At 46.1% G+C, this 25725-nt stretch overlaps 1 protein-coding gene across 1 annotated transcript; it reads right to left on the reverse strand.

Moving 5' to 3' along the window:
* Nucleotides 1-55: 55 nt before the first annotated feature.
* Nucleotides 56-13557, reverse strand: Crcp (CGRP receptor component). The gene is made up of 3 exons (XM_090324169.1): nucleotides 13477-13557; nucleotides 4061-4118; nucleotides 56-1165 (listed from the first exon to the last, which is right to left on the reverse strand). The coding sequence occupies exons 1-3, from the start codon at nucleotides 13479-13481 to the stop codon at nucleotides 1016-1018; spliced, it is 213 nt and encodes a 70-aa protein (XP_090180295.1). The 5' UTR covers nucleotides 13482-13557; the 3' UTR covers nucleotides 56-1015.
* Between the last annotated feature and the right edge of the window lie 12168 nt (nucleotides 13558-25725).

Below are 25725 nucleotides of genomic sequence, written 5' to 3' on the forward strand. Positions count from 1 at the left end.
GTCTTCTCTTAGTATTTTAAATTCTTTTTAACCAAGCTCCAGTTTTACATGTTCTGTTCCTAAGAGCAACAAGATTAGGCCCTGTTTCTGTCTAAGGAAGCTCACTTCCCCCCAGTAGACAATGAAGCCATTTCTTGGGACAGGAAATACAGGTAGTCAGTGGTCAGCCAGCATGCATTTGTCTGTCTGCAGTGCCTCCTCTTGAGCTCAGTGAGCTAGCTTAGGAAGATGAATTAGTAAGCCAATCAACAAAGCCTATGCCAATAGAGGAGGGGAAGGCTGTTCAGAACTTGGGAAGCGTGGACCAGTCCATTCTTTGCTTATCCCTCTTTCTTATCTCCCCTCTTGGAATTTCCTGGGAGGTAGGCCAGCTTCACAGCAACTAGTTGTTGCTCTGGGCCTTCTAGGCACGGAACTGGGTTTTCTTAACTCCCAATTCCACTCTCATCCCAACAGCACTGAGTGCCTTCTCCAGGAACTTCCTGGAGAAGCAGATGAAATTCATATCACAACCTAGCTCATCAAAGGCAACCCCAGTAGTTTACCAGCTGTGTGTTCAGCTTCCCCACAGCTGTGGCAAAGGCTGTGAAAGAATCTCTATCGTGGGGCTAGGTGCATGGCCTAGTGGCAGAGTGCTCACCTACCACGCATTGGATTCCATTTCCTCCACACCACAGACAGAAAAAGCCAGAAGTGGTGCTATGGCTCAAATGGTGAGCCTTGAACAAAAAAAGCTCAAGGACAGACAGTGCCCAGGCCCCTCAGTTCAAGCCCCAAGACTGGCAAGCAAAAAAGAAAAAAAAAAAACCAACTCTACGGGAGGATCCAATACCTTCCCCCTTCGTTCATGGTCAGCCTGCCTTCCACATGCTTCTTTTCCCTGAGGCATTAAGACTTCCTTTCAGCGTATTTTTGTGATTTCTTTCAGGGTAAGAACAAACAACCCTCTCAATGTCCAGGAAACGGCTGTGGGGCCCTCGCTCCACCAAGGCCCGGGCCAGCTGCGTGCGCTCTTCTAGGCTGGGTCCTCCTCCTCCACTGCCACCTCATCACTGGGGGCCTTCTTCTCCTCGGCCTCAGGCCCTGCAGGCAGGATGCTGGTGACTGTGAGGAGAAGGGCCTCAACCTGCTCTTCTGTGAGCCGCTCTTCACTCTCTTCCACCATCTGCACAGGAACAAGACCCCCAGGGCTCAGTGAGCTTCCAGCCCCAGCCCACCCCGCTCTCTTCTTCCCACCCCTGGACTCTTGCCCTCAGGACACAGAGCAACAACCAATCTTGAGCCACCCCTGGTGCCCATGTCCTCCTCATGTAGGATCCACCGCAGGATGGGGCCACCTCAAACACCAGGATAATACCAAGTGAATGCTCAAAACAGGTCAGCAAAAAAACCCCAAACTGCAGGACAGTCTTTCTCTTGAAAGAAAAAGTATGTGACTACCATCCCAGCTGCATGATAGGCTGAAATTGGGTGGATCAAGATTTTTTTTGGGGGGGGAGGGAAACGGGTACCAAGACATGTGAAAGGGTATCAATGTATGTGAATTAATGCACCTTCTATCTGGCAAATATCATGTAACCCTTTTACTAATTACAAAAGAAAAAAAAAAGATTTTTTTTTTGGGGGGGAAGCAAGAGGGACAGGAGTGTGGCCTAGTGGTAGAGTGCTTGCCTAGCATGCACGGAGCCCTGGATTTCATTCACTGGTACCATATACACAGAAAAAGTGGCACCGTGGCTCAAGTGGTAGAGGCCTATCTTTGAGCACAAAAGAAGCTCAGGGATAGCACCTAAGCCCTGAGTTCAAACCCAGGGCAAAAGAAAGGAAGAGGAAAGAAGGAAAAAAGGAAGGAAGGAAGGGAGGGAAGGAGGGAAGGAGGGAGGGAGGGAGAGAAGGAAGGAAGGAAGGAAGGAGAGAAAAAGAGAGAAAGAGGGGGGAGGGGCAGACCAGGAGCTTGGCCTAGTGGTAGAGTGCTTATCTACCATGCACAAAAACCTGAGTTCAATTCCCTCAGTATCACATACATAGAAAAAAGCCAGAAGTGGCACTGTGGCTCAAGTGGTAGAGTGCTAGCCTTGAGAAGGCCCGAGGACAGTGCCTAGCCCTGAGTTCAAGCCCTGGGACTGGCAAAATAAGTTTTAAAAAGGAAGGAAAGAAAGAAGGAAAGGAGGGAGAGAGGGAGAGAAGTTCTGAGGAAAGGCCACACAGACCTTGGTTCTCACGAGGTGTTGTGGTGGAGTTCAGATGTTGAGCAAACTAAAGAACACCTAGAGAATTAGTCAATCACAGCTTTTGGGAGGGTCTAATCTAGAAGAGCCTGGGGTGTGGTTTGGTTGGTGGCCTGAGGGAAAAATCTGTAACATCCAACTGGCAGGAGCCCAAATCGACTTCTCTCACCCTCTTGTCCCAGAACTAGAGCGATTCTAGTCATCAGAACTCTAGGCTCTCTGGTCTCTGGACTCCAGAACACATACATGCAGTTCACTGGCCTCAGCCTGAAGCAAACCACCGGCCTTTCCAGTTCTGAGAATTTTGCTCCCGGGTTGAGCCGTGCCACCGGATCCCAGGGCCTTCAGCTTGCAGTTGGCCTACTGTGGAGCTCTCAGCCTCACAGCCTGCTCTTCCAATGCATCCCTGCTCACGTGCTCGGTTCAGTCTCTGTGGGACCTGTACTACCATACCATGATAAGTTCCTGGCTTGAAAGAAGGCAGTGACATTCTGAACCAAGCCCAGGCAGCTTTCCCAAGTCCTCTGGCTACAATGGAAAGAGTATCTGTCCCATTCCAATACTCTGGTGAAGGTCTTCAAGACACAGACATAGCCAAGTGTCCCTACAACACACTCTTAGCAGGTACCAAGCAAGAGTAGAGCCTTCCACAGACTCGGATGAAATCATCTAGCCCCCCCACCCCCATGCCTCTCCTCTGCCTGTGGCTCAGCCACAAGTAACACATGTTACTGATTAAAGCTGGAGGAGACATGTGATCTTTCACCCAGAGGGCCAAAGATTAATTTCTTGCTGGTTTGTCTTTTCTCTCCTGTAAGCCGGGTCTCTCTAAGTCTAAAGCATTACAGTAATGAGGATATACAAAGGGAAGCTCTATTTAGCCCCAAGGCCAGTTCTCCCAGAAAGATACATTGTATGGAAGGAATTTTCTAATTTAATTTTGGAGAAAATTTGAAGGACAAACAACTTTGGGAGATTAATGATGGTTTGAGTCAAAAATTAAATACAATCCTTTCTACAGTTTTTAAAATATTCTCTTCCATACTTTTCTGAAGAAATTTCAACAAAGAACTGAATATTGCTTAAATCTTTCTTCTTTTCCCTCTGCAATACTAGGGTTTAAAATCGGAACCCTGTGCTTGGGCAGGCCTACTCAGGCTCCAGCAGGCCTTTCTGCTGCCTGCTTTCCCCAGTTCTGAAACATATGCTTGCAATATGTTCAACAAATGCTGATGGCTCCTGAAAGTCTTCATGCAGAAAAACAAAAACACATTGTAGTTTACAAAGTGGTAGAGAAGATGAACACAAGGCAGCCATGCTGGAGGCAGGAAGACTAGAGAAGCAAATAACTTTGAGGGGTGGGTTGGGAAATGGCAAAAATCAATGCCAGTCTATAGGAAAAAGAAGAAAGAGTAAGAGGAGTCAGAAGCAACAGGACTAGCATAGACTGATGTGAAATAAGAGGGGAAGAATGATTCCTGGGTTCTGACCTGAAAGACTAGGCCAGGAGGGTAAAAGGAGGCGTGTATGCATGTGTGCTCTATTAACTGAGAAGGACAAATTAGGGCCAAAGAGTGGGAGCAGAGGACATAAATCCCACTGGAGACATGCCGAGCTTGATGTTTTCAGCAACATCTGGTTGGCAACAACCTCTGTGGACACCAGGGCCAGAACAGCTGAGGCCATCAGAGGAGACAAGGCCACCACATTCCTTCTTCTGCTTCTGCTAAGCCCACCACAATGGGGAGTGGTCTCCTGGTACTTATAGAGTGGGGAGGCTGGGCCATCATGTCAGTCCGGAACACAGCCCCTCACACAAGGCCCCCACTCACCAGCTGGATCTCCACAGCAGTTGCAGGCCTGTGATTCACCAGCTGAAGCTTTTCTGCTCTGTCAAAAGGAAAGTACAGAACATGTAAACTCTCCAAGGGCTTGGGTCTTGACCCAACTGTGAGATAATGAGCAGGAGGACCACCACAGCACAGCCCTCAGGTCTTCCATTGTAAAAAGCAGAACGAGAGGTGGTGCATCGAATGACACAGATACACAGCAGGGTCCCAGGTTGTAAGGCATGATGCTTAGCAAGTAATGAATGACCTGGGGATGGGGGCAATGCCTAGTATCTTACCACTTAGGAAGCTAAGAGAGGAAAACCAAAAGTTTGAGGCCCAACTGGGCTACATCATTAACTACATAGTAAGCCCCTTTCTCAAAAAAAGGAATGACAATATAAGTATGGTTTTCTTTTTTTTTAATGCTTTTTTGCTTTGTTTTTTCCTGGGCCTGGCCACTGTCTCTGAGCTTCTTTTGGTTCAAGGCTTGTGCTCTACCACAGAAGCCACAGCACCACTTCTGACTGGGTTTATGTGGTACTGAGGAATCGAACCCGAGGCTTAATGCAAGCTAGGCAAGCACTCTACCACTAAACCACATGCCCAGCCCTTCATGAGGCTCTTCTCTCCAATTAACTACCAGAAAACTGGAAGTGAAGCTTTGGCTCAAGTGGCAGAATACTAGCCTTCAGCAAAAAAAGAAAAAAAAAAAAATAATCTTAGTTGGTCAGTAACTACTTAGAAACAGTTGAGAATTCTTTGATTGATATTAAATGTTACTCAGATCTAAGCTGTTATCTTCCTAAACATAACTTAATGCAAACAACTATAAATACTATAAATATAGCCAGTCCTTTGCCTTCAAAAGTGCTTACAAAGCTCTGAAGAAGGAAATACATGCAGATTTTCCTAACAAAAGACTGAAGTAGGGGCCGGGAGTTTGGCCTAGTGGAAGAGTGCTTGCCTAGCATGCACGAAGACCCGGGTTCGATTCCTCGGTACCACATACGTAACAAAAAGCCAGAAGTGGTGCTGTGGCTCACGTGGTGGAGCTCTAGCCTTGAGAAAACCCAGGGACAGTGCTCAAGCCCTGAGCCCAAGCCCAGGACTGGAAAAAAAAAAAAAAAGACTGAAGTAGCAGTTAAATACACCAATTACCGTTTGTCACAAGGGTACACACAGCTCACTGTTGAATGGGTGACAGAAAAGGTGACAGAATCCCCAAAAAGAAAGAGAATGACTTAAATTACCACACTGTGCAGGTGACAATTTCTAATAACTTTCTCAGTCTGTCTCTGGAGCTTCAGGTCCATGTTTTAATCCAATTTAGTAAATAGTCAAAGATATATAGGACTATAGATGAATATCACAAGCCCTACAGCAATGCGTTTGGAGACATATCAGCACCCAGTTTCCCATAGCCTTGTTCCGGCATCTGTAAGACAGGAACATCCAGAAGACTATATATACCTCAGGGAGTCACCTCATATTTGAAGTGACAGCTGCCAGGTTCAGTGGTTCAAATCTGTAACCCCAACTACTTGGCAGGCAGAGATCAGGTATTATGGTTCAAGGTCAGCCTTGAAAAAAAAAGGAAGTTTGTGAGAGTCCATCTCAACCATCTCTGGAGCCAGTGGTATACACTTGTTTTCTGAGCTGTAAAAAGGTAGGACGCTTACAATGAAACCCTACCAAAAATAATCATTGCAATTGGGCGCTGGCAGCTCATGCCCGTAAACATAGCTACTTAGGAAGCTGAGATCTCAGTATCAATTGTTTGAAGCTCAGGTAAGAAAGTACATGAGGGGCCTGGAGTTTGGCCTAGTGGTAGAGTGCGTGCCTAACATGCATGAAGACCTGGGTTCGATTCCTTGGTACCACATACACAGAAAAGCCAGAAGTGGTGCTGTGGCGCAAGTGGTAGAGCTCTAGCCTTGAGAAAGCCCAAGAACAGTACTCAGGCCCTGAGCTAAAAGCTCAGGACTAGCAAAAATAAAAGGCCAGAAGTGGGCTGGGAGTGTGGCCTAGTGATAGAGTGCTTGCCTAGCAAGCACAAAGCCCTGGATTTAATTCCTTGGTACCACATACACAGAAAAACTCAGAAGTGGAGCTGTGGCTCAACTGGTAGAGCACTAGCCCAAGGACTGGCAAAAAAAAAAAAAAAAAAAAAAAAAAGAGGGCCGGGAGTTTGGCCTAGTGGTTAAAGTGCTTGTCTAGCATGCATGAAGACCCGGGTTCGATTCCTCGGTACCACATACATAGAAAATAAGCCGGAAGTGGTGCTGAGGCTCAAGTGGTAGAGCTCTAGCCTTGAGAAAGTCCAAGGACAGTGCTCAGGCCCTGAGCTCAAGCCCAGGACTGGCAAAAAAAAAAAAAAAAAAAAGAAAAAGAAAAAGAAAGAAAAAAAAAGAAAGTGTATGAGACTTTTCTCCAATTAAGCAACAAAAAGCAGAAGTGGAACTGGGGTTCAAGTGGTAAAGCACTAGCCTTGAGGGGGGGGTTGAGTGAGGACAAAAGACAAAAAACCTCAGGGACAATTCCTAGGCCTGGAATTCAATTCAGGCCCCCCAGAACTGGCATAAAAAGAGAAAGGCAAAGGGCAAGGGAAGAGGAAGGAAGTGAAAAGAGGGGAAGAGAAAAAGGAAAGGAAGCAAGCAAGCCAAAAAGGGCTAGAGGTCTGGCTCTAGTAAGATTATTTATTCATGTTTTTAAGCAATAGGAATTGAGCTCCATGCCATACGCTCTAACAAATTATCCGACTCTGGCTTCCAACAATGCAATTAGCTCCTCAAGGTACATTTCTATATCTTTTCTTGAAGAGCCAAGTCCAGCAATCTGTGGGCCTGCATGACTCCCCATCACCCACCGCACAGACCTAGTCACAAATATTACTATTGCCATCTTAAATATATATATATATATATATATATATATATATATATATATATATATATCACTTCCACTGGGTGCGGTGGCCCACGCCTGTAATCCTAGCAACTCAGGAGGCTGAGATCTGTGGATCAAAGTTCAAAGCCAGCCCAGGCAGTAAAGAATGGGTACTAAAGAACGTCAGACTCATCTCCAATTAACCACTAGAAAACGGGAAGGCTCCAGGGTAGGGTGGTATCCTTGAGCTCAAGGATAGTGCCCAGGCCCAGAGTTGAAGGCCCATGACCCACCAAAAAAAAAAAAATGGCTTCCAGCTGGATGCCAATGGCTCACACCTATAATCCTAGCAATTCAGGAGGTTGAGATCTCTCACAGGGACTTTCCTGCCCCAGCTGGCTTTGAAACATGATCCTCAGATCTCAGCCTCCTGGGTAGCTAGGATTACAGGCATTACCAAATGGCACCCAGCTACCTTTCCCAATTGTTTCATGCTACTATTGGACTTGAACTCCAGTCCTGGGTATTATCCTTTAATTATGTCACACAAAGATGGCACTCTACCACTTGAGCCATAGCACCGCTTTCAGCTTTTTCTGTGTATGTGACAACCAGGGGATTGAACGCAGGGTTTCATGCATGCTAGACAAGCACTCCTGTCCCCCTGTCTTTACTCTTAAGAGACTTTTTTATTTTTTGGGGGGGAGGGGAGGGGTGGTGATCATAGGGCTTGAACTCAGCCTAGGCACAGTTCCTGAGTTCTTCAGCTCAAGGCTACTGCCCTACCCCTGGGCCTGGGCGCTGTCCCAGAGCTCTACAGTTCAAGGCTACTGCCCTACCCTAGAGCTAAGTCCCACTTCCGTTTTCTAGAGGTTAATTAGAGATAAGATTTTCAGGCCCTTCCGTGCCAGGGCTGGCTTTGAACCTTGATCCTCAGATCTCAGCCTCCCATGTAGCCAGGATTACATGCTTAAGCCACCTAGAATTACAGGCTTGAGCACCATGCCCAGCTGAAGATAGCTTTTTTTTCCTTTTGCCTATCTTGTGTATTTGAACTGTGGACGTGGTTGCTGTCTCTTGAGCCTTTGGGCTCAACTACTTGAGCCACAGGACCATTTCCAGCTTTTAGTAGAGCTAAGTCTCATGAAGTTTCTTGCTCAAGCTGGCTTCAAACCGTGATCCTCAGATTTCAACCTCCTGAGTAGCTAGGATTATACCAGCACCTGGCTTAAAGTACCTTTTGAAAGACAGAGAAAGATCTTATAGGTCTACCCTCCTCATAGGTTTGGGCATAGATGAGAATTTCCTTAGATTACTCCCCAAGACCCTTTGAGATCGGTTCTTCATTGAGGTCTCTGGAGTCATACAGCTCTACTTTCCCTAAGTGCAAACTCTACATAGGAAGTGCTTGAAAGCATCCTGATTCTATGCCCACGGTGTTTTCTCTGTTCAGAAAATACTTCTTCACCAGTACCTGGCAGACTGTTCTTTTATAGTAAAACCATCAGCTCCTGTAAACAAACTGCTATGCTTAAATCCTGACACTTCAGTAACTCTCCACTTTCAAGGCACTTATACTATATTCTATTTTGTATCCTCAACATTAGAGACAAAGCTGACATGAAGGCCAAGTATAGTGACTCCTACCTATAATCCCAGCAGCTTGGGAAGAAGAGATTGAGAGAATCAAAACTGGAGGCCAACCCAGGTAAGAGTACATGAGACTCCATCTCAAGTAATATCAGGGCAGAGTAGAATGTTTGTATTCACAGCTACTAAAGGGAAGGTAGAAGGTACAAGAGGTAGCGTGCCTGCCTAGCAAGGTGAAGTGCTTTGAGTTCAACATCCAGATGGCATGAGATCAATGTAATATAATGCAGAATTAAGGAAACTCCAACTTCCAGGAGAAAGACAAAAGAGAAATAAGTTGGAGCACTATGAGGAGACATGAGGCAGGATTCTAATGTTCTGAAAGCAGATGGGTCAAGCAAGACTGCATTCACTGGGGAAAGCTGGTCCCAGAGATGTAAGAGAAGCCTATAATTCTAGCTACTTAGGAGGCTGAAATATAAAGATGGCACTTCAAAGCCAGCTTAGGGAAGAAAGTCTATGGGACTCTCATTTCCAATTAACGACCAAGAAAAGAAAGCTGAAGTAGAGCTGCGGCTCAAGTGATACAGTGCTAACCTCAAGCAAAATAAAAGTTCAAGGTGAGCACCCAGGCTCTGAGTTCAAACCCCAGGACCAACACAAGTAAATTAATTAAAGTAAACTAACAGGGCTGGGTGTGTGGCTTACCTGGCATACATGAGGCTTGGATTCAAGATTCCTCAGACCAATATAAACAACAACAACAAAAATTCAAGTAAAGTAAAATGTAGTATTATCAAACTCTAGGAGCAACTTGTACACAGAAGAGTTCTTTTTTTTTTCTGGTTGCTCATGGGGCTTGGACTCTGGCTCTTCATCTCAAGGCTACCACCCTACCCCTTGAACCACAGAGCCACTTCCATTTTTCTAGTGATTAACTGGAGATAAGTCTCACCATCTTTAGTATCTGGGCTGACTATGAACTGAGATCCTCAGATCTCAGCCTGAGTAGCTAAGATTACAGGCGTGAGCCACTGCACTTGGCAGAAGTGTTCTTTTAGGGATTCAAAGTCGTTTACAAACCTAAGCTGGACTGCAGGGCAAGGCCTCCCTTGATTACTAGAAGACATGGATGTGTGTTATGATGACACCAGGCATAGAGAATTTAATGCCTCAAGCAACAACTGAAATGATTAAATAACAACAAAGATATCCTTTGATGGCAGGAGAATAACACACTAAATAAGAATTTACACAGTCCAAGCTGATAAAGAAGGTTCCTGTCTTAAACTGCTCTAGCCAACATAAGTAGGTCCCTGGCGACTGTAGCTAGCAAGTAGCCAAGGGGTCTGTCTACCAGGCCAGGAGACAGGACACAATTCATGTAAAAGAAGCCTGTTAGCGCCCTCTACTGTATGCTGTACAGAAGCCTGCAGTCTACGCGTGAACAGTCAGAACCAATTACTTGAAGGTTTAAAAGGTCATTAAGGGCCAGGGACACGTACATTAATCCCAGGAGGTTGAAATCTGAAGATCATGATTCAAAAACTGGCGTAGGCAAGAAAGTAAGTCTGTAAGATTTTTTTTTTTTCAGTCGGGGGGTGGGGGGTGGGGAGAGTTGTGGGGCCTGAACTCTGGGCTTGAGTGTTGGGTGCTATTCCCAAGCTCTTCAGCTCAAGGCTAATGCTCTACTACTTGAGCCACAGCACCATTTCTGGCTTTTCCAGTGTATGTGGTACTGGGGAATGGAACCAGGGCCTCATGCATGCTAGGCGAGCAGTCCACCACTAGGCCACACTCCCAGGCCAAGTAAACATTCTTGAAACGAACTGAACAATAATAACAGTTCCAGGAAAGAGATGTTAAAAACATACGTAAATTCTAGAAGTGAAAAATATCTGACATGAAAAATGTATTTGTGGGCTTACGACAAAACCAAGATGACAGAATAATCTGTGGTAAGGATGAATAAGGGTAAATATAATCTAAGTACTACATCTGCATGTATGAACATAGAACAAATCTGTTGAGAGCAAAAATACAGGACGAGGAAAAAGACAAAGGGGGTGAGTCCCATCAGAGTACACTGTATGCCTGGAAATATCAAAATGAAGTTCTACTTGTAAAACCAATATATGCTAATTTAAAAAGGAAAGATCATCCCAAAGTCTATAATCTTAGCTATTACGGACCTGAGATCTGCAGGATTAAAAAGTACATTAAATTATGAACACCAGTCTTTACCCAATTTGGCCTGATGCTCGGAGGGGTTGAAGGGTCATATGAACTGGTACCTAGAGACAAAAACACTAAATTCTGCTCCTGACTCTGGAACTATATGTCTTACTTACAGCTGTCAAAATATCGTGCTCCCACCTTTAGAACAGCATTTACTGTATGTTAAATACCCAAAGCTCAACTAAATATAAATACAGTGGCTGAGGATAGCTTTTCATTATGTTACTCTTCCCACTTAGGATAATCCTTACTTACTTGGTCAATTTGTGGCTTTTCAGTGCTGTGAGAAATTCTCTGACAATCTCAGGACTCTGGTGTCTGCATGGTGTTTTTGATATGTATTTTAATGTCTACAAAAATAATGGGAAAAAAGCATAAGATGGAGGAATCTACATAAAGGGAAAACAACAGTTACAATTTAGTTTTAGGAATTTTTTTTTTTTTTTTTTTTTGCCAGCCCTGGGGACTTAACTCAGGGCCTGAGCTCTGTCCTTGGGCTTTTCTCAAGGCTAGTGCTCTACCACTTGAGCCACAGCACCACTTCCAGCTTTTCTACGTATATGGTACTGAAGAATCGAACCCAGGTCTTCGTGCATGCTTGGCAAGCACTCTACCACTAGGCCAAACTCCCAATCTCCCTTGGAAGATTTTAAGAATCTTTCAAGCCATGCCTATACCCCTAGCTACCTAGTAGACTGAAACTGGGAACATTATAGCTTAAAGCCAACCTGGGGAGAAAATTCCACAAGACTCACTTGTTTCCTATTAACCAACAAAAAAAACCCATACTGCAGGTATAGTTCAAGTGGTAGAATGCCAGCTATGAGCAAAAGAGCAGAATCAGACCTCAAGGTCTAAGTCCAGCCCTGGGACCAGCACTACAGAGGAGAGAGGGTGAAGCCAGGCAAAAATAACCCACAAGAGGCTGAGATCTAATGATCACAATACAATGCCCGACCCAGCAGGTCAGAGACAAAAGCTTGAAGCTAGTGGTAGAGCACTGTGAACAAAAGCAAACAAAGCCAAATGAGAGCTCCCAGCCAAGTTCAAGCCCCAGTATTACCAAAAAGGAATAAAATCAGAAGGTTCCTTTGCTCTGCACTTATAGCTCACACCTGTAATCCTAGCTACTCAGGAGGCTAAGATCTGAGGTTCATGGTTCAGAGTTAGACTGGGCAGGAAAGTCAGTGAGTTTCATCTCCAATTAACCACCAAAAAAATTGGGAGTTGTGATTCAAAGTGCAAAAGCAAAAAAGTTCAGGGCAGTGCCCAGGCCTTAAGTTCAAGACCCAGGACTGACGCGAGCGTGTGCACACACACGCACACGCACACACACACACACACACACACACACACGCGCACGCGCGCACGTGCGCACACACAAACGCACACACACACACAGATTTTAGGTTTGCACAAAGTTCTCCTCATTGCCCAGGCTCCTGGGGATGATCTCTGGGTCCTTGGAATGCTCAATCTAAAAGGCTCCAATTGGGGCCGGGAGTTTGGCCTAGTGGTTAAAGTGCTTGCCTAGCATGCACGAAGACCCGGGTTCGATTCCTCGGTACCACATACATAGAAAAAAGCCGGAAGTGGTGCTGAGGCTCAAGTGGTAGAGCTCTAGCCTTGAGAAAGTCCAAGGACAGTGCTCAGGCCCTGAGCTCAAGCCCAGGACTGGCAAAAAAAAAAAAAAAAGGCTCCAATTACACTAGATAGGTTTAATTATCTGATATACTAGTCTTGAGCAAAAAAATCTCAGGAACAGTGCTCAGGCCCTGAGTGCAAGCCCCAGGACTAGCAAACAAGCAAACAAACAAAAAAACTACAGGTTTGCTAAGTTCTGTTGGTCCTTCTAGGGAATTATAGAAGCTGAGTGTGGTTCTAAGAAGAAATTCCCAAACCTGAAGTGTTCAGTGAGGGAAGTTTTACACACTGCTCCTGGCAGGTGGCAAAACACCCTTCTTTTAATTTTTGCCAGTCCTGGGGTTTGAACTCAGGGCGTGAGCCTGTCTGTGGGCTCTACCAGTTGAACTACAGCACCACTTCTGGCTTATTCTATGTATATGGCACTGAGCGACGGAACCCTGGTCTTCATTCAAGCTAGGTAAGCACTCTACTACTAGGCCAAACTCTTGGCCCTTAATACATTTTTATTTTTTGCCGGTTCTGGGGCTTAAACTCAGGGCCTGGGCACCATCCTCGAGCTTTTCTCAAGGCTAGCACGCTACTCTTAAGCCACAGCACCACTTGCAGCTTTTTCTGTGTATGTGGTATCAAGGAATCAAACCCAGGGCTTTGTGTGTGCTAGGCAAACACAATACCACTAGGCAACACTCCTAGTCCTATGTCTTTCCTTTTCTTTTTTTTTGGTGGTGGGCCTGGGCACTGTCCCTGAGCTCTTCAGCTCCAGGCTACTGCCCTATCCCTGAAGCCACAGTCCCATTTCCTGTTTTCTAGTGGTCACCTGGAGGTAAGAGTCTCACTGTGTTTAGTTCCTGGGCTGGTTTTGAACTGTGATCCTCAGATCTCAGCCTCCTGAGTACCTAAGATTATAGCCACCGCACCCATTTCATTTTTATAAGCAGAATAAAATCTAGATCTAGGTAAAACTACTCCAGTCAGGTAAGAAGTAGCTGGCCATCAGAAGAGTAAACAACGTCCCAAAGGGCACGGCAAGCAGGCCTCCAGCAGGGCAGGCTTACTTCATAGGTGATGGTATTCAAGTTCTGTTGCCCAGAACTGTGCTTATTCTTTCCACTCTCTTTACGCTGTTCTTTTAGATCCGTTAGTAACTGGAACACCTGAGAAGAGATACACAAGACTTTTATGAGTAAATTTGAGAAATGTATCCCGGGGTCTATGACTTAAGGAAAATCAGAAATAACTCCTTTCTTCTAACAAAACCATGTCCTAACTTTTGGTTTTTCTTTCTTCTGAAAAACCTGCCTCCAAAGGCCAGGAGGATAGGTTGGTGGTAAAATGCTTGTCTAGCATACACAAAGCCCTGGGTTCGATTCCTTGGTACCACATACGCAGAGAAAGCCCGAAGTGGTGCTGTGACTCAAGTGGTAGAGTGCTTGCCTTAAGAAAACACAAATATAGCACCCAGGTCCTGAGTTCAAGCCCCAGGACTGGCAAAAAAAAAAAAAGAGGGCCGGGAGTTTGGCCTAGTGGTTAAAGTGCTTGCCTAGCATGCACGAAGACCCGGGTTCGATTCCTTGGTACCACATATATAGAAAAAGCCGGAAGTGGTGCTAAGGCTCAAGTGGTAGAGCTCTAGCCTTGAGAAAGTCCAAGGACAGTGTTCAGGCCCTGAGCTCAAGCCCAGGACTGGCAAAAAAAAAAAGAATCTGGCAAAGCCAGGTACGGTGGCTCATGCCTGTAATCCTGTTACTTAGGAAACTGAGACCTAAGGATCAAGATTCAAAACTAGGCCAGGCACTAAAGACCCTGAGACTCTTAATTCCAATTAACTATAAGAAAATGGGAAGTGGAACTGAGGCTCAAGGAGTAGGGTGGTAGCCATGAGCTGAAGAGCTCAGGGACAGGGCCCAGGCCCAGAGTCCAAGCCCCAGAACTAACCAAAAGAAAAGAATCTGTCCAGTTGTGTTTATTCTGTACACACAATTGAGATCCAGACTTCCCCTCTGTCTTTCTGGGTTTAGATGCAGACATAGGGAAAACTGACAATGAATAAATAATAGGTATTCCTACACCTAGAATTAACCTGCAAGATAGTTTAGTAGCACTTAAGTGGACCCAATCAAAATGAGATACAGATAAAAAGACTTGTATTTTCCTCTCAAAGTGATAGAGCGTTAGACTTCGAGCTGAAGAGCTCAAGGAGAGTATCCAGGCACGCACGCGTGTGTGTGCTCTCTCTCTCTATATATATTTTGTGGATTATGGGACTTGAATTTGGCTTAAGCACCGTCCCTGAGCTCTTCAGTTCAAGACTGCTGATCTACCTTTGAGCCAAGCCCTACTTCCTGTTTTCTGGAGGCTAATTGGAGATAAGAGTCTCAGGTCCTTTTGTGCCCAGGCTGGCTTTGAACCTTGATCCTCAGATCTCAGCCTCCTGAGTAGCTAGGATTACAGGTGTGTGCCACTGCACCTGGCCTGCCCCTAATTATTATTATCTGGTAAATTTTTTAGACACCCAAATGGCTCCATTACATGAAGGCATCACAAACAATAATCTAGAATCTCTGGGACTTAGGGAAGTGTGGGGCACATCACATCAGGGAAATGGAAACCTATGCTGTAAAAGGCCTAACTTGTGGCCCAGTGCTCATTCCCTGATCATGGGACTACACCTGGCTGAGATGGTGCCTGCCGCCCCGTTGCACAAGGCTTTCTCCCTTCTGGAGTAAGGCCACCTCTGGGATAGGCCCCGAACCCTTCCAACCTCACGGATGGCACACACATCCCACATTAACTGAATGGACTTCCTCAATGAGAGTACCTCCCCCGCCCTGCCCACCTCTGTGCTGATAGGCTCCTGCACCCTATATTAGCGGAATGGACTTCCTCAATAAACGAATTCCTGCCTTGATGGGTCTCCTTGATGAGTCTGATTGCCCTCTGGCAAGGGAGGGCTGAGTGCAGGCGGTCAGTTGGCCCTGGCCTTTCTCAGTCTGGTTGGGGCGTGTTCTCTATATCCCTCCTGTGGGTCGGGAGGGCCCGAGGACTAAAAACCCTGATAGGGAAGGGTACCTTCTGAAAATGAAAATCTTCCAGCTTCTTAATTAAAGTATCATTATAATCTACCCAGCTTAGAATATTATTGCAAGGTCCTTCAGATAATAAAATTTGTCCAAATTGAGTTAAAACCAAAACAAATTCTAAAATCATTACAAAGGACAAACTGAGAGAGAAAATACAATAGTATACTTCAAAGCTATTTACCTCATAGTTACAGAGCAGAGCGGAATTTGCATCTTTCCTGCAAAAGAAAATAAGTGACCATCAGTCTTGGCTTATTACCTTTTCTGGGTATTAAATCAAGACCCAGTTGTCGGGTTCAGGATACAGCCTAAAACTAGACATAGGCTAAGGTACACATGTAGTTAGCTGGTGGTGGACAACTTGAGGGCAAACTAATAGGGAGGCTGAGATCTGAAAATCACAACTTCAGTCCAGACTAGGCAAAAAAAGTGTGTGAGACTCTTATCTCCAATTAACCACCAAAAAGAAGCTGGACGTGGAGCTGTAGCTCAAATGGTAGAGTGCCAGTCACAAGTGAAAAACTGAATGAGAGCTCATGGCCCTGAGTTCAAGTCTAAGTACTATCATAAAAACATAACAAAACAAAACAAGCTGAGGGCAGGTGGCTCACACCTGTAATCCTAGGTACTCAGGAGACTGAGATCTCAGGGTCATGGTTACAGACAGCCTGGGCAGGAACATCATGAGACTTTTATCTCCAAGTCACCACCAGACAACCAGAAGTGATGACGTGGCTCAAAGTGGTAGAGCACTAGTGTGAGCAGAAGAGCTCAGGAACAGTGCCCAAACCGAGTTCAAGCCCCACAACAGGAAAAATCAACAACAACAAAAAACCCAATCCCCAAGTGGGGTGCAGGTGACTCATGACTGTAATCCTAGCTACTCAGGAGGCTGAGACCTGAGGACCGTAATTCAAAGCCAGCCCAGGCAGGAAACTCGGGAGCCTCTTATCTCCAAGTAACCACCAAAACAAAAGCCAGAAGTGGAGTTATGGCCCACGTGACAGCGCTCTTGAGCAAAACAGTTCAAGGGCAACACTCAAACCCTGAATTCAAGTCTCAGAAAGAACACAAAAAATAAATGAATGAAAAATATAAAATCCATAAATGAAGGCCATTATTTTAAAGGGACTTTATCACTTAATTCTTCCTAAACAAAACATGTGATTCAACCAGTGCAATGCCTGTGCGCCCGGTGACTCACGCCTGTCATCCTAGCTACTCAGGAGGCTGAGATCTGAGGATCAAGGTTCAAAGCCAGCTGGGGCACAAAAAGGACTTGAGATTCTCATCTCCAATTAACCTCTAGAAAATGGGAAGTGGGGCTTAGCTCTGGGGTAAGGCAGTAGCCTGAGGCTGAAGAGCTCAGGGACAACGCCCAGGCCAAGTTTAAACTCCATGACCCACAAAAAACCAAAACAAAACATGTGATTCAGAAGCTATTACAGTTATTATATGATTCCTACTTTATAGATAATGAAACTAAAGCTCAGAAGTTAACTTGTTGTGAGTCTACATAGTAAAAAGACTAAGAGAAAAGGAAGAACTGTGAAAAAAAGAGACAAGATAAATTAAAACTAGTGACCAGAATTCTAAAAATTCAAATGGAGCGGACATAATGTTCAACAGGAACAGCCACATATTCTTACACTAGAGGTAGAGGTAGATAAAGAAAACCTTGGACTAAACTATGGACAATTTCCTCAGTCACCAAATACAATAGAACGAGGGGGTTAATCTAGGGAATTGACCTAGACCTTGAACACCAACACTGTGAACAAGCCAGCATATGAAGCTGGACCAAACACGAGAAGTAACCCAACAAACAGCTACGATTTCGTAAGTGTACTTCTTTGCCTGAGTACACTGAACTTTAGTCACAAAGAAGTTTTCAAAAAAGCCTAACACAGGAAAGATAATGCATAATCAATGTTACATGGTATACTTCAGTTAAAATTAAAAATGACAAATCAAATCATTTGTCCTCTCAATCAGGAAATTAGCTCATCAGGCTTCCTCCTATTTTGCTTGAAATTGAGTTACAATTCTCTGTATTCTCAAAGCAGCCTTGTGCCTGTGATGTCAAGACACAAAAGCATGACCAGGCAGAAAATTCATGCTAATTCCCCTCAAGGGCCCATAAACAAATGTCATCCATACTTCATTTCCAAATCTTACCCCACCTTCTATCATATATAACATTTCATGTCCCTTTAAGTTATTGATCTACTATTGAAGTCAATATTGCTAATGCAAGAATCCAGTGGTGCTGTGTCAAGTGGCAGAGGATTAGCCTTGAGAAAGCTCAAGGACAGGGGCCAGGAGTGTGACCTAGTGGTAGAGTGCTTGTCTAGCATGCATGAAGACCCAGGTTCGATTCCTTGGTACCACATAGAAAAAGCCAGAAGTGGTGCTGTGACTCAAGTGGTAGAGCTCTAGCCTTAGTTCAAGCCCAGGATTGGCAAAAAAAAAAAAAAGCTCAAGGACAGTGCTCAGGCCGTGAATTCAAGCCTCAGGACTGTCCAAAAAAATAAAAAATAAAGCACACCAAGGGCTGGGAAGTTCTCTTTCGCACATTCTATTTGCTTATTTATAATATTGATCAAGCAAGTGTAAGCAAGGGTTCCAACACCAGGCTACATCCAAGTCCCTTTACACTTTGATGTGACCTGCTTGAGGACCAGATTAATAATGGATCTGAGGATCAGAGTTCAAGACCAACCAGGTCCTTAAAACTCTCCAGTCAGCTACCAAAATTTCAAAAGTGAAGGTATGGCTCAAGTGGTAGAGCACCAGTCTTGAGTAAAAAAGCTAAGGGGGGGACGGGAGTTTGGCCTAGTGGTAAAAAAGCTGGAAGTGGTGCTGAGGCTCAAGTGGTAGAGTTCAAGCCTTGAAAAAGTCCAAGGACAGTGCTCAGGCCCTGAGCTCAAGCCCAGGATTGGCAAAAAAAAAAAAAAAAAAAAAAAAAAAGCTAAGGAGGCCAGGCGCAGTGGCTCACACCTGTAATCTTAGCTACTACTCAGGAGGCTGAGATCTGAGAATCAAGGTTCAAAGCCAGCCCAGGGACAAAAGGACCTGAGACTTAACCTCCAGAAAAAGGGAAGGGGGGCTTGGCTCAAGGGTAGGGTGGTAGCCTGGAGCTGAAGAGCTCAGGGACAATGCCCAGGTCCAGGGGTAGGGTGGTAGCCTTGAGCTGAAGAATTCAGGGACAGCGCCCAGGAGCTCAAGCCCCATGACCCACAAAAAAAAAAAAAAAAAAAAAAAAAAAGTCTCAGGACTTTCCTGCCAGGACTGGCTTTGAATCATGATCCTCAGATCTCAGCCTCCTGGCTTGCCAGGTTACAGACATGAACCACCACGCCCAGCTTCTCTAAGTCCTTTAAAGCTACTAAAATCAGACCACTGACACACATGTCAATTATAGTTAGGAACTGTTGATCTGTATTGCTAGCATTTAAGTATTATGTAATATAATCATATGCAATCAGACTGCTAGAAACTGCCTACCTCCACAAAAACTTCAACTTCATATCTCCTGCAGGACTTAGAACAAAGAGCACTGCTGTTACTTACAGGTGTTCAGTATTGCCTTTCAATCATAAAATCATGCGATTACAAGCTCATCTTATCCATGAACGTTTTTACACCAGTACTGGGTTTGAACTCTTGGCTTGTTTTCTCCTGATTTTGCCCAAAGTTAGTACTCTGTCACTTAAGTCACACCTCCACTTCCTATTTACAGGGATTTAAAACAAATATTCCAAGTAAATTTCAAAGACTGTCTGAATCTATGTTACAGGGAAAGAAAGTTATTGAATTTCCTTAAGCAATGAGTTAGTTGGCTAAAACTACTTGGAATTTAACCTAGGAAATCAGCTGAGCCAATTTATTTTCCACTTTCAAAAACTAAATTCTGAATTAACAGAACAAAATGACCTATTGACACTTTCCTTAGAAGCTCACAGAGACGTAGGCAAACACTATTACTTGCCTCACAATTATATTGCGAATGCAATGACAAATAGAATTACTCAATTTTCCTATCTCCAACCTACGCTATCAATTCTGTTCTGAGGCTAAACTCTGATAGCAGAAAAAACTGCAAGCTTTGGAGTCAATGAACAATTTAACCTACAGCATCCTTTCAGAGCTAGCAAACTATACCATCTTTAGTCCTGCTACTGAGTTGTTATATAGCTATTCCTTCACTTTTGTAAATCTCAATCTTAGTATTTTCTAGCTATAAAAATGCAAGGGGGGAACGGGAGCGTGCCTAGCATGCATGAAGTAGCCCTGGGTTCAATTCCTTTGATGCCACATACATAAAAAAAGCCAGAAGCGGTGCTGTGGCTCAAGTGGCAGAGTGCTAGCCTTGAGCATAAAGTGTCCAAGCCCTGAGTTCAAGCCCCAGGACTGGCCAAAAAAAAAAAAAAAAAAAGGGAAGGGGGGTGTGGGGGTAGGAGTTTGGCCTGGTGGTAGAGTGCTTGCCTACCATGGAAAAAGGTTTCTTGGTACCACTTACATACAAAAAGCTGAAGGTGGGGCCGGGAGTTTGGCCTAGTGGTTAAAGTGCTTGCCTAGCATGCATGAAGACCCGGGTTCGGTTCCTCGTTACCACATACATAGAAAAAAGCCAAAAGTGGTGCTGAGGTTCAAGTGGTAGAGCTCTAGCCTTGAGAAAGTCCAAGGACAGTGCTCAGGCCCAGGACTGGCAAAAAAAAAAAAAAAAAAAAGCTGAAGGTGGTGCTGTGGCTTAAGTGGCCAAGCTCTAGCCTTGAGAAAGCCCAAGAACAGTGCTCAGGCCCTGAGTTCAAGCCCCAGGACTGGGGGAAAAAACAAACTGAAGAGGGGCAGAGCCCAGTGGTTCAAGCCTGTAATCCTAGTTATTCAGGAGGCTGAGATTTGAGGATTGAGGTTTAAAGCCAGCCCAGGCATTAAAGTCTGTGAGACTCCAATTAACCACCAGAAAACAGTACAGGGCACTGTGACTCAAAGGGTAGGGCGGGAGCCTCAAGCTGAAGAGCTCAGGGACAAGGCCCAGGCACAAAGTTCCAGTCTCAGGACAAATTTTTTAAAAAGGGGGGGGGAGGGCAGGGGGCAGAGTTAGGCCTAGTGGTAGAGTGCCTGCTTAGCATGCACAAAGACGTGGGTACGATTCCTCAGTACCACATACGTAGAAAAAAGCCAGGAGTGATGCTGTGGCTCAAGTGGTAGAGCTCTACAGCCTTGAGAAAGCTCAAGGACAAGAGCTCAGGCCCTGAGTTCAAGCCCCACTCCTAGCAAAAAAAAAAAAAAAGGAAAATGGGCTGGGCACTGGTGGTTCATACTGTAATCTTAGCTACTCAGGAGGCTGAGATCTGAGGAGGTTCAAAGCCAGCCCAGGCATAAAAGTTCCTGCCTATGAGACTCTTATCTCCCATTAAGCATCAGAAAACCAGAAGTGCCACTGTGGCTCAAGTAATAGAGCACTAGCTTTGAGAAAATTCAAGTAGAATGCCCAGGCCCTGAGTTCAAGCCCCAGGACTGGGGGGAAAAAAAAAAAAGAGGAAGAAATGCTGACAAAACTTCAAGTTGATGAATAATGTACATTGTTTTCCTGCCAGGTTAAAGTTCAAGAAATGTGAATAGGGGTTGGCATACTGCTGCTACGTGTGTGTAGTCCCAGTACTGGAGAGAGTGAGTCAGGAGGACGGTGTCAGTTTGAGGCCACCCTCCGTTACGGCTCAAGTAATAAGAGAACTAGGTTCGTTTTTTGTGATTTTTTAAATTGTATTTTATTGTCAGGGTAATTTATAGAGGGGTTACAGTTCAGATTGTGGGTTCATTACTTCTTGAACATTGACATCCCTTCTCGTGTTTTTGTCCCAGTTTCCCTTCCCCTGTACTAGGTTCTTGATAGAGGAGAAGACATGAGGTCTCCAGACATTAGATAATCCTGAAGAACAATACCACATCAGCTTAATACCTTATGTCCAGAAGTATTTATTTTGTTACGTTTTATGTCCTTTCACTTCAGAAAAAAACATTTCCAAATGATGCTCATGAACTTTTTCTAAGGGCCAGGAGCATGATTCAGGTGGTAGAATACAGCCTAGCAAGCACCAGACACTTCAAACTCAGTACTACAATGCATGCACGCACAGTTTTTCTGAGTCAGGCTCCCATGTCTGCAATCTCAGCACTCACGCACAGTTTTTCTGAGTCAGGCTCCCATGTCTGCAATCTCAGCACTCACGAGGGAGTCAAGATGATCAGTGATCTTAGGGCAGCTTTTGCCACATAGTGAGTTCAAAGCCAATCTGGGATATAGTAAGACTCGATCCCTCTCTCCCACACACAAACACAAAGTTTTTTGATTTTCTTTTGAAGCCTCCTGAGTAGCTGAAAAGCTCAAGGAAAGAAAAAAAGAAAATACTTCCAAGAGTGTCATTGTAGTTGGGCATGGTGACACACACTTGTCATTCCTGCACATAAGAGGAGAGACAGAATTACAAATTTCAGGCTAGGTTTGGGTCTCACATCAAGTTCACAGCCAAACAGCTTAGTTTGGGGAGATCCAGTCTCCAAAACAACAGTTTTATTGCTTAAGCAGACACAGAGCCAACAGGTAGAACATGAGGACAAAACATCCTTTTTAGAAGATGGAGAAATTAGACAATGTTTACAGACAGGAAATATTCTAGAAAAAGGGGAAATTAAAATTAATAATGAAGCTGGGCGCAGTAGCTCACACCTATAATCCTCGCTACTCAGGAGGCTGGGATCTGAGGATGAAGGTTCAAAGCCAGACCAGGCACAAAAGGACCTGAGACTCTTATCTTCAATTAACCTCTAGAAAATGGGAAGTGGGGTTTGGCTCAAGAGTAGTGTAGCCTTGCGCTGAAGAGCTCAGGGACAGTGCTCAGGCTGAGTTAAGCCCCATGGATCCACAAAAAAAAAAAATTAATAATGACAGCTAGGAAGGTGACTTAATGGTAGCAGTGCTTGCTTACCATGCACAAAGCCCTGGGTTCGAATTCTCAGTACCACATAAACAGATGGTGCTGTGGCTCAAGAGGTAAGAGTGTTAGCCCTGAGCAAAGGAAGCCCAGGGAAAGGGGGAGATAGGGTTGGGAGGAAAGAAGGAAGAAAGTTAGCTTGAGTAACATAACACAGTTGACCCTTATCTTCAAAGTTCAGCATCCTGGGGTTCAATTCAGTGCTATTCAAAAATATGAGAAAAAAATGAATCTGTATGGAACATGTAGTTTTGTTTATCTATTGTCAGTCCTGAGGGTTGAACTCAGGGCCTGGGCACTCTCGAGCTTTCTCAAGGCTTTGTTCATGTAGGGCAGGCACTCTACCACTAGGCCACACTCTGGGCTCCTAGGCTCTTGTTCTTGCACTAGGTATTGCAAGAAACCTGCAGGAGGTAGATTTGGTTATTTCATGCAAACACCAGGCCATTTTATTTGAAGGATTTGAGCACCTTTGGATTTTGGTCTCTGTAAGGGTGGAACTTGGAGGGATGACTGTGTTACGGGTGTTTGTCAAATTGCGAATTAAACTCCACTGGTAAGTATGCAAAATTAGCAAGTCAAAATTCTGTCCAGTGGAAAGAATGTCAGGGAGCCCGGAGTTTGGCCTGGTGGTGGAGTGCTTGCCTAGCATGCATGAAGACGCGGGTTCGATTCCTTGGTACCACATACATAGAAGAAAGCCAGGAGTGGTGCTGAGGCTCAAGTGGTAGAGCTCTAGCCTTGAGAAAGTCCAAGGACAGTGCTCAGGCCCTGAGCTCAAGCCCAGGACTGGGACACGGACGGACACACACACAAAACCAGCTGGAAGTGGTGCTGTGGCTCAGGTAGTGCACGACCTCGACAAAGCCCAAGCCCACGGACTGGAAAGTAAAAAGTCAGGACACCTGATTATGTCACCTCAGTTATACATGTACCTCGTCAGGAGGCCGCTCGGACCCCGCCTGCGTGCCCTCCCAGTCTACCCCGCAGACCCGGCCAGCGCCGCTCCCACCCTCCGGTCCGCCCCGGCTCCCTCCCGTCCACAGCGGCTCCCTCCCGTCCGCACCGGCTCCCTCCCGTCCACAGCGGTTCCCGGCCCCCTCCCCGCCCGCTGCGGGGCCCCGCGGCCCCCAGAACGCTCCACGGCAACTTACACTTCCATGTCGTCCGCGTTCCCGCGCCGCGAGCCCCCCCACGCCGCCCCGCGCATGCGCTCCCGGAAGCACTTCCGGGTCGCGGTGCACGCCGGGGAGCGGGCGGGCCGGCACTTCCGTCCTGGAGCGCCGCCCCTTCAGCGGGCCGTGCTCGGCGCCAGCGCCCCACGGGCCGGGGCCTCCGGGCGGCGTTTCCCCGGGCACCGGGCACGCCCCGCTGAGCTCCGAGCCGCCGCGCGTCGCGACGCCGAGCCTCGTCCGCCGTGGACGTCTGGAGGACGGGCGGCGCGTGGCCCGGAGCTGAGGGTCGCAGGGCCAGCCAGCCGGGCCGCCGCGCGCTGGGCCGCCGCCCCCCCAGAGCTCGCGGAAAGCCGAGGTGGTGGCGGAGCGTGCGGGCGAGGCCGGGCCTCGCTTCCCTCCCTCGGTCCTGCAGACGCAGGCCAAGCGGGACGTGGTGCTCTGGTTCCCGCGGTGGAGCGCCGGCCTGAAGAAGGCGCAGGGCTGGCCAGAGCAGAGCCAGACGTCGGAAGCTGGGTCTCAAAGTGGTAGAGCACCATTCGGGAGCAAAAAGGCCCTGCCCGGGCTCCTGAGAGCAGCTCAGAAACAAAGAACAAGACAAAAATCGTCCCTCCCCCGCATACACGTATGTGCCACACATAATGCATACACACGTCCCCCACATGTGTATGTGTGTGTGTGTGTCAAAACCAAGTGAATGGAATGTCACCCCAGGCCCAGATGGTCTGATTTTGTGTGGAGCGTCTACCCATTCAATCAGGAGTAAAGGCCCTACAGAAACTTGGCTAAAGTGCCGGGAGTTTGGCCTAGTGGTAAGAGTGCTTTCCCAGCATGCACAAAGAGCCAGATCTGAGTCCTGGGAGCCACATATATAGAAAAAGCCAGAAGTGGTGCTGTGGCTCAAGTGGTAAAGCACTAGCCTTGAGAAAACCCAAGCACTCAAGTCCTGAGTTCAAGCCCCAGGACTCCCCCCCCCACCAAAAAAAACCATGCTAAAGATGTTCATTGTGTTATTGCTTCAAAAGAAACAGGTAGAGGCCGGGAGTTTGGCCTAGTGGTTAAAGTGCTTGCCTAGCATGCATGAAGACCCGGGTTCGATTCCTCGGTACCACATACATAGAAAAAAGCCGGAAGTGGTGCTGAGGCTCAAGTGGTAGAGCTCTAGCCTTGAGAAAGTCCAAGGACAGTGCTCAGGCCCTGTGCTCAAGCCCAGGACTGGCAAAAAAAAAAAAAAAAAAGAAACAGGTAGAGGGCCTAGCATGCACAAAGACCCAGGTTCGATTCTTGGGTACCACATACATAGAAAAAAACCCAGAAGTGGTGCTGAGGCTCAAGTGGTAGAGCTCTAGCCTTGAAAAAGTCCAAGGACAGTGCTCAGGCACTAAGCTCAAGCTCAGGACTGGCAAAAGAAAAAAAAGAAACAGGTAGAAATGGTGCATGAGGTACTAATGAGGTACAAAATTTAATGCTACCCATGCTCTGCCCAGGAGGACTGAAGGCCCAGCAGGGAACCAGCTCTGGGTATAGACAACTATAATGCACTCATCACACAGAGACACAACACAGACAAGAGAATGACTCATGAGGTGGAGAGGCGTCCCAAACCCAGGGCTGTTTGTGGTGGGGAGGGAAGTGGCTTCTGAGGAAAAGAAAGAAGTGCCGCTGAGACTCCACCATAAAATAGCTCTAGTGTGACTTACAGTAGGGAATTAGAAGGGTCCCGCCCTCAAACAGTGGCCTGGGTACCAGCTAATAGGTCTTTTGAATTCTGGGCATGGGCACTGGCCTGAGCTCTTCAGGCTCAAAGCTAGCTTTCTACTGCTTGAGCCACAGAGCCGCTTCCGGTTTTCTGGTGTTTAATTAAAGGTAAAAGTCTCTGGGACTTTCATGTCTGGGCTGACATTAAACAGTGATCCTCAGATCACAGCCTCCTGAGTAGCTAGGATTACAGGCATGAGCCACCAGTGCCCAGCTAATAGGTCATTTCTTTTCATCCAATAGGTCAGTAAACGTGTTAAATAGCTCCTTGACCTTGACAGAAATGTTTCGCCATT

Source organism: Megascapheus bottae, chromosome 34 (genome assembly GCF_031878675.1).
Source record: "Megascapheus bottae isolate mThoBot1 chromosome 34, mThoBot2.hap1, whole genome shotgun sequence".
In the NCBI taxonomy this organism is placed as follows: Eukaryota; Metazoa; Chordata; class Mammalia; order Rodentia; family Geomyidae; genus Megascapheus; species Megascapheus bottae.

Coding starts and splice junctions, on each gene's coding strand:
- Crcp (XM_090324169.1), bottom strand. Junction 1,166..4,060: donor CTGCTGTGGAGATCCAGCTG/GTGAGTGGGGGC, acceptor GTTCCTGTGCAG/ATGGTGGAAGAGAGTGAAGA.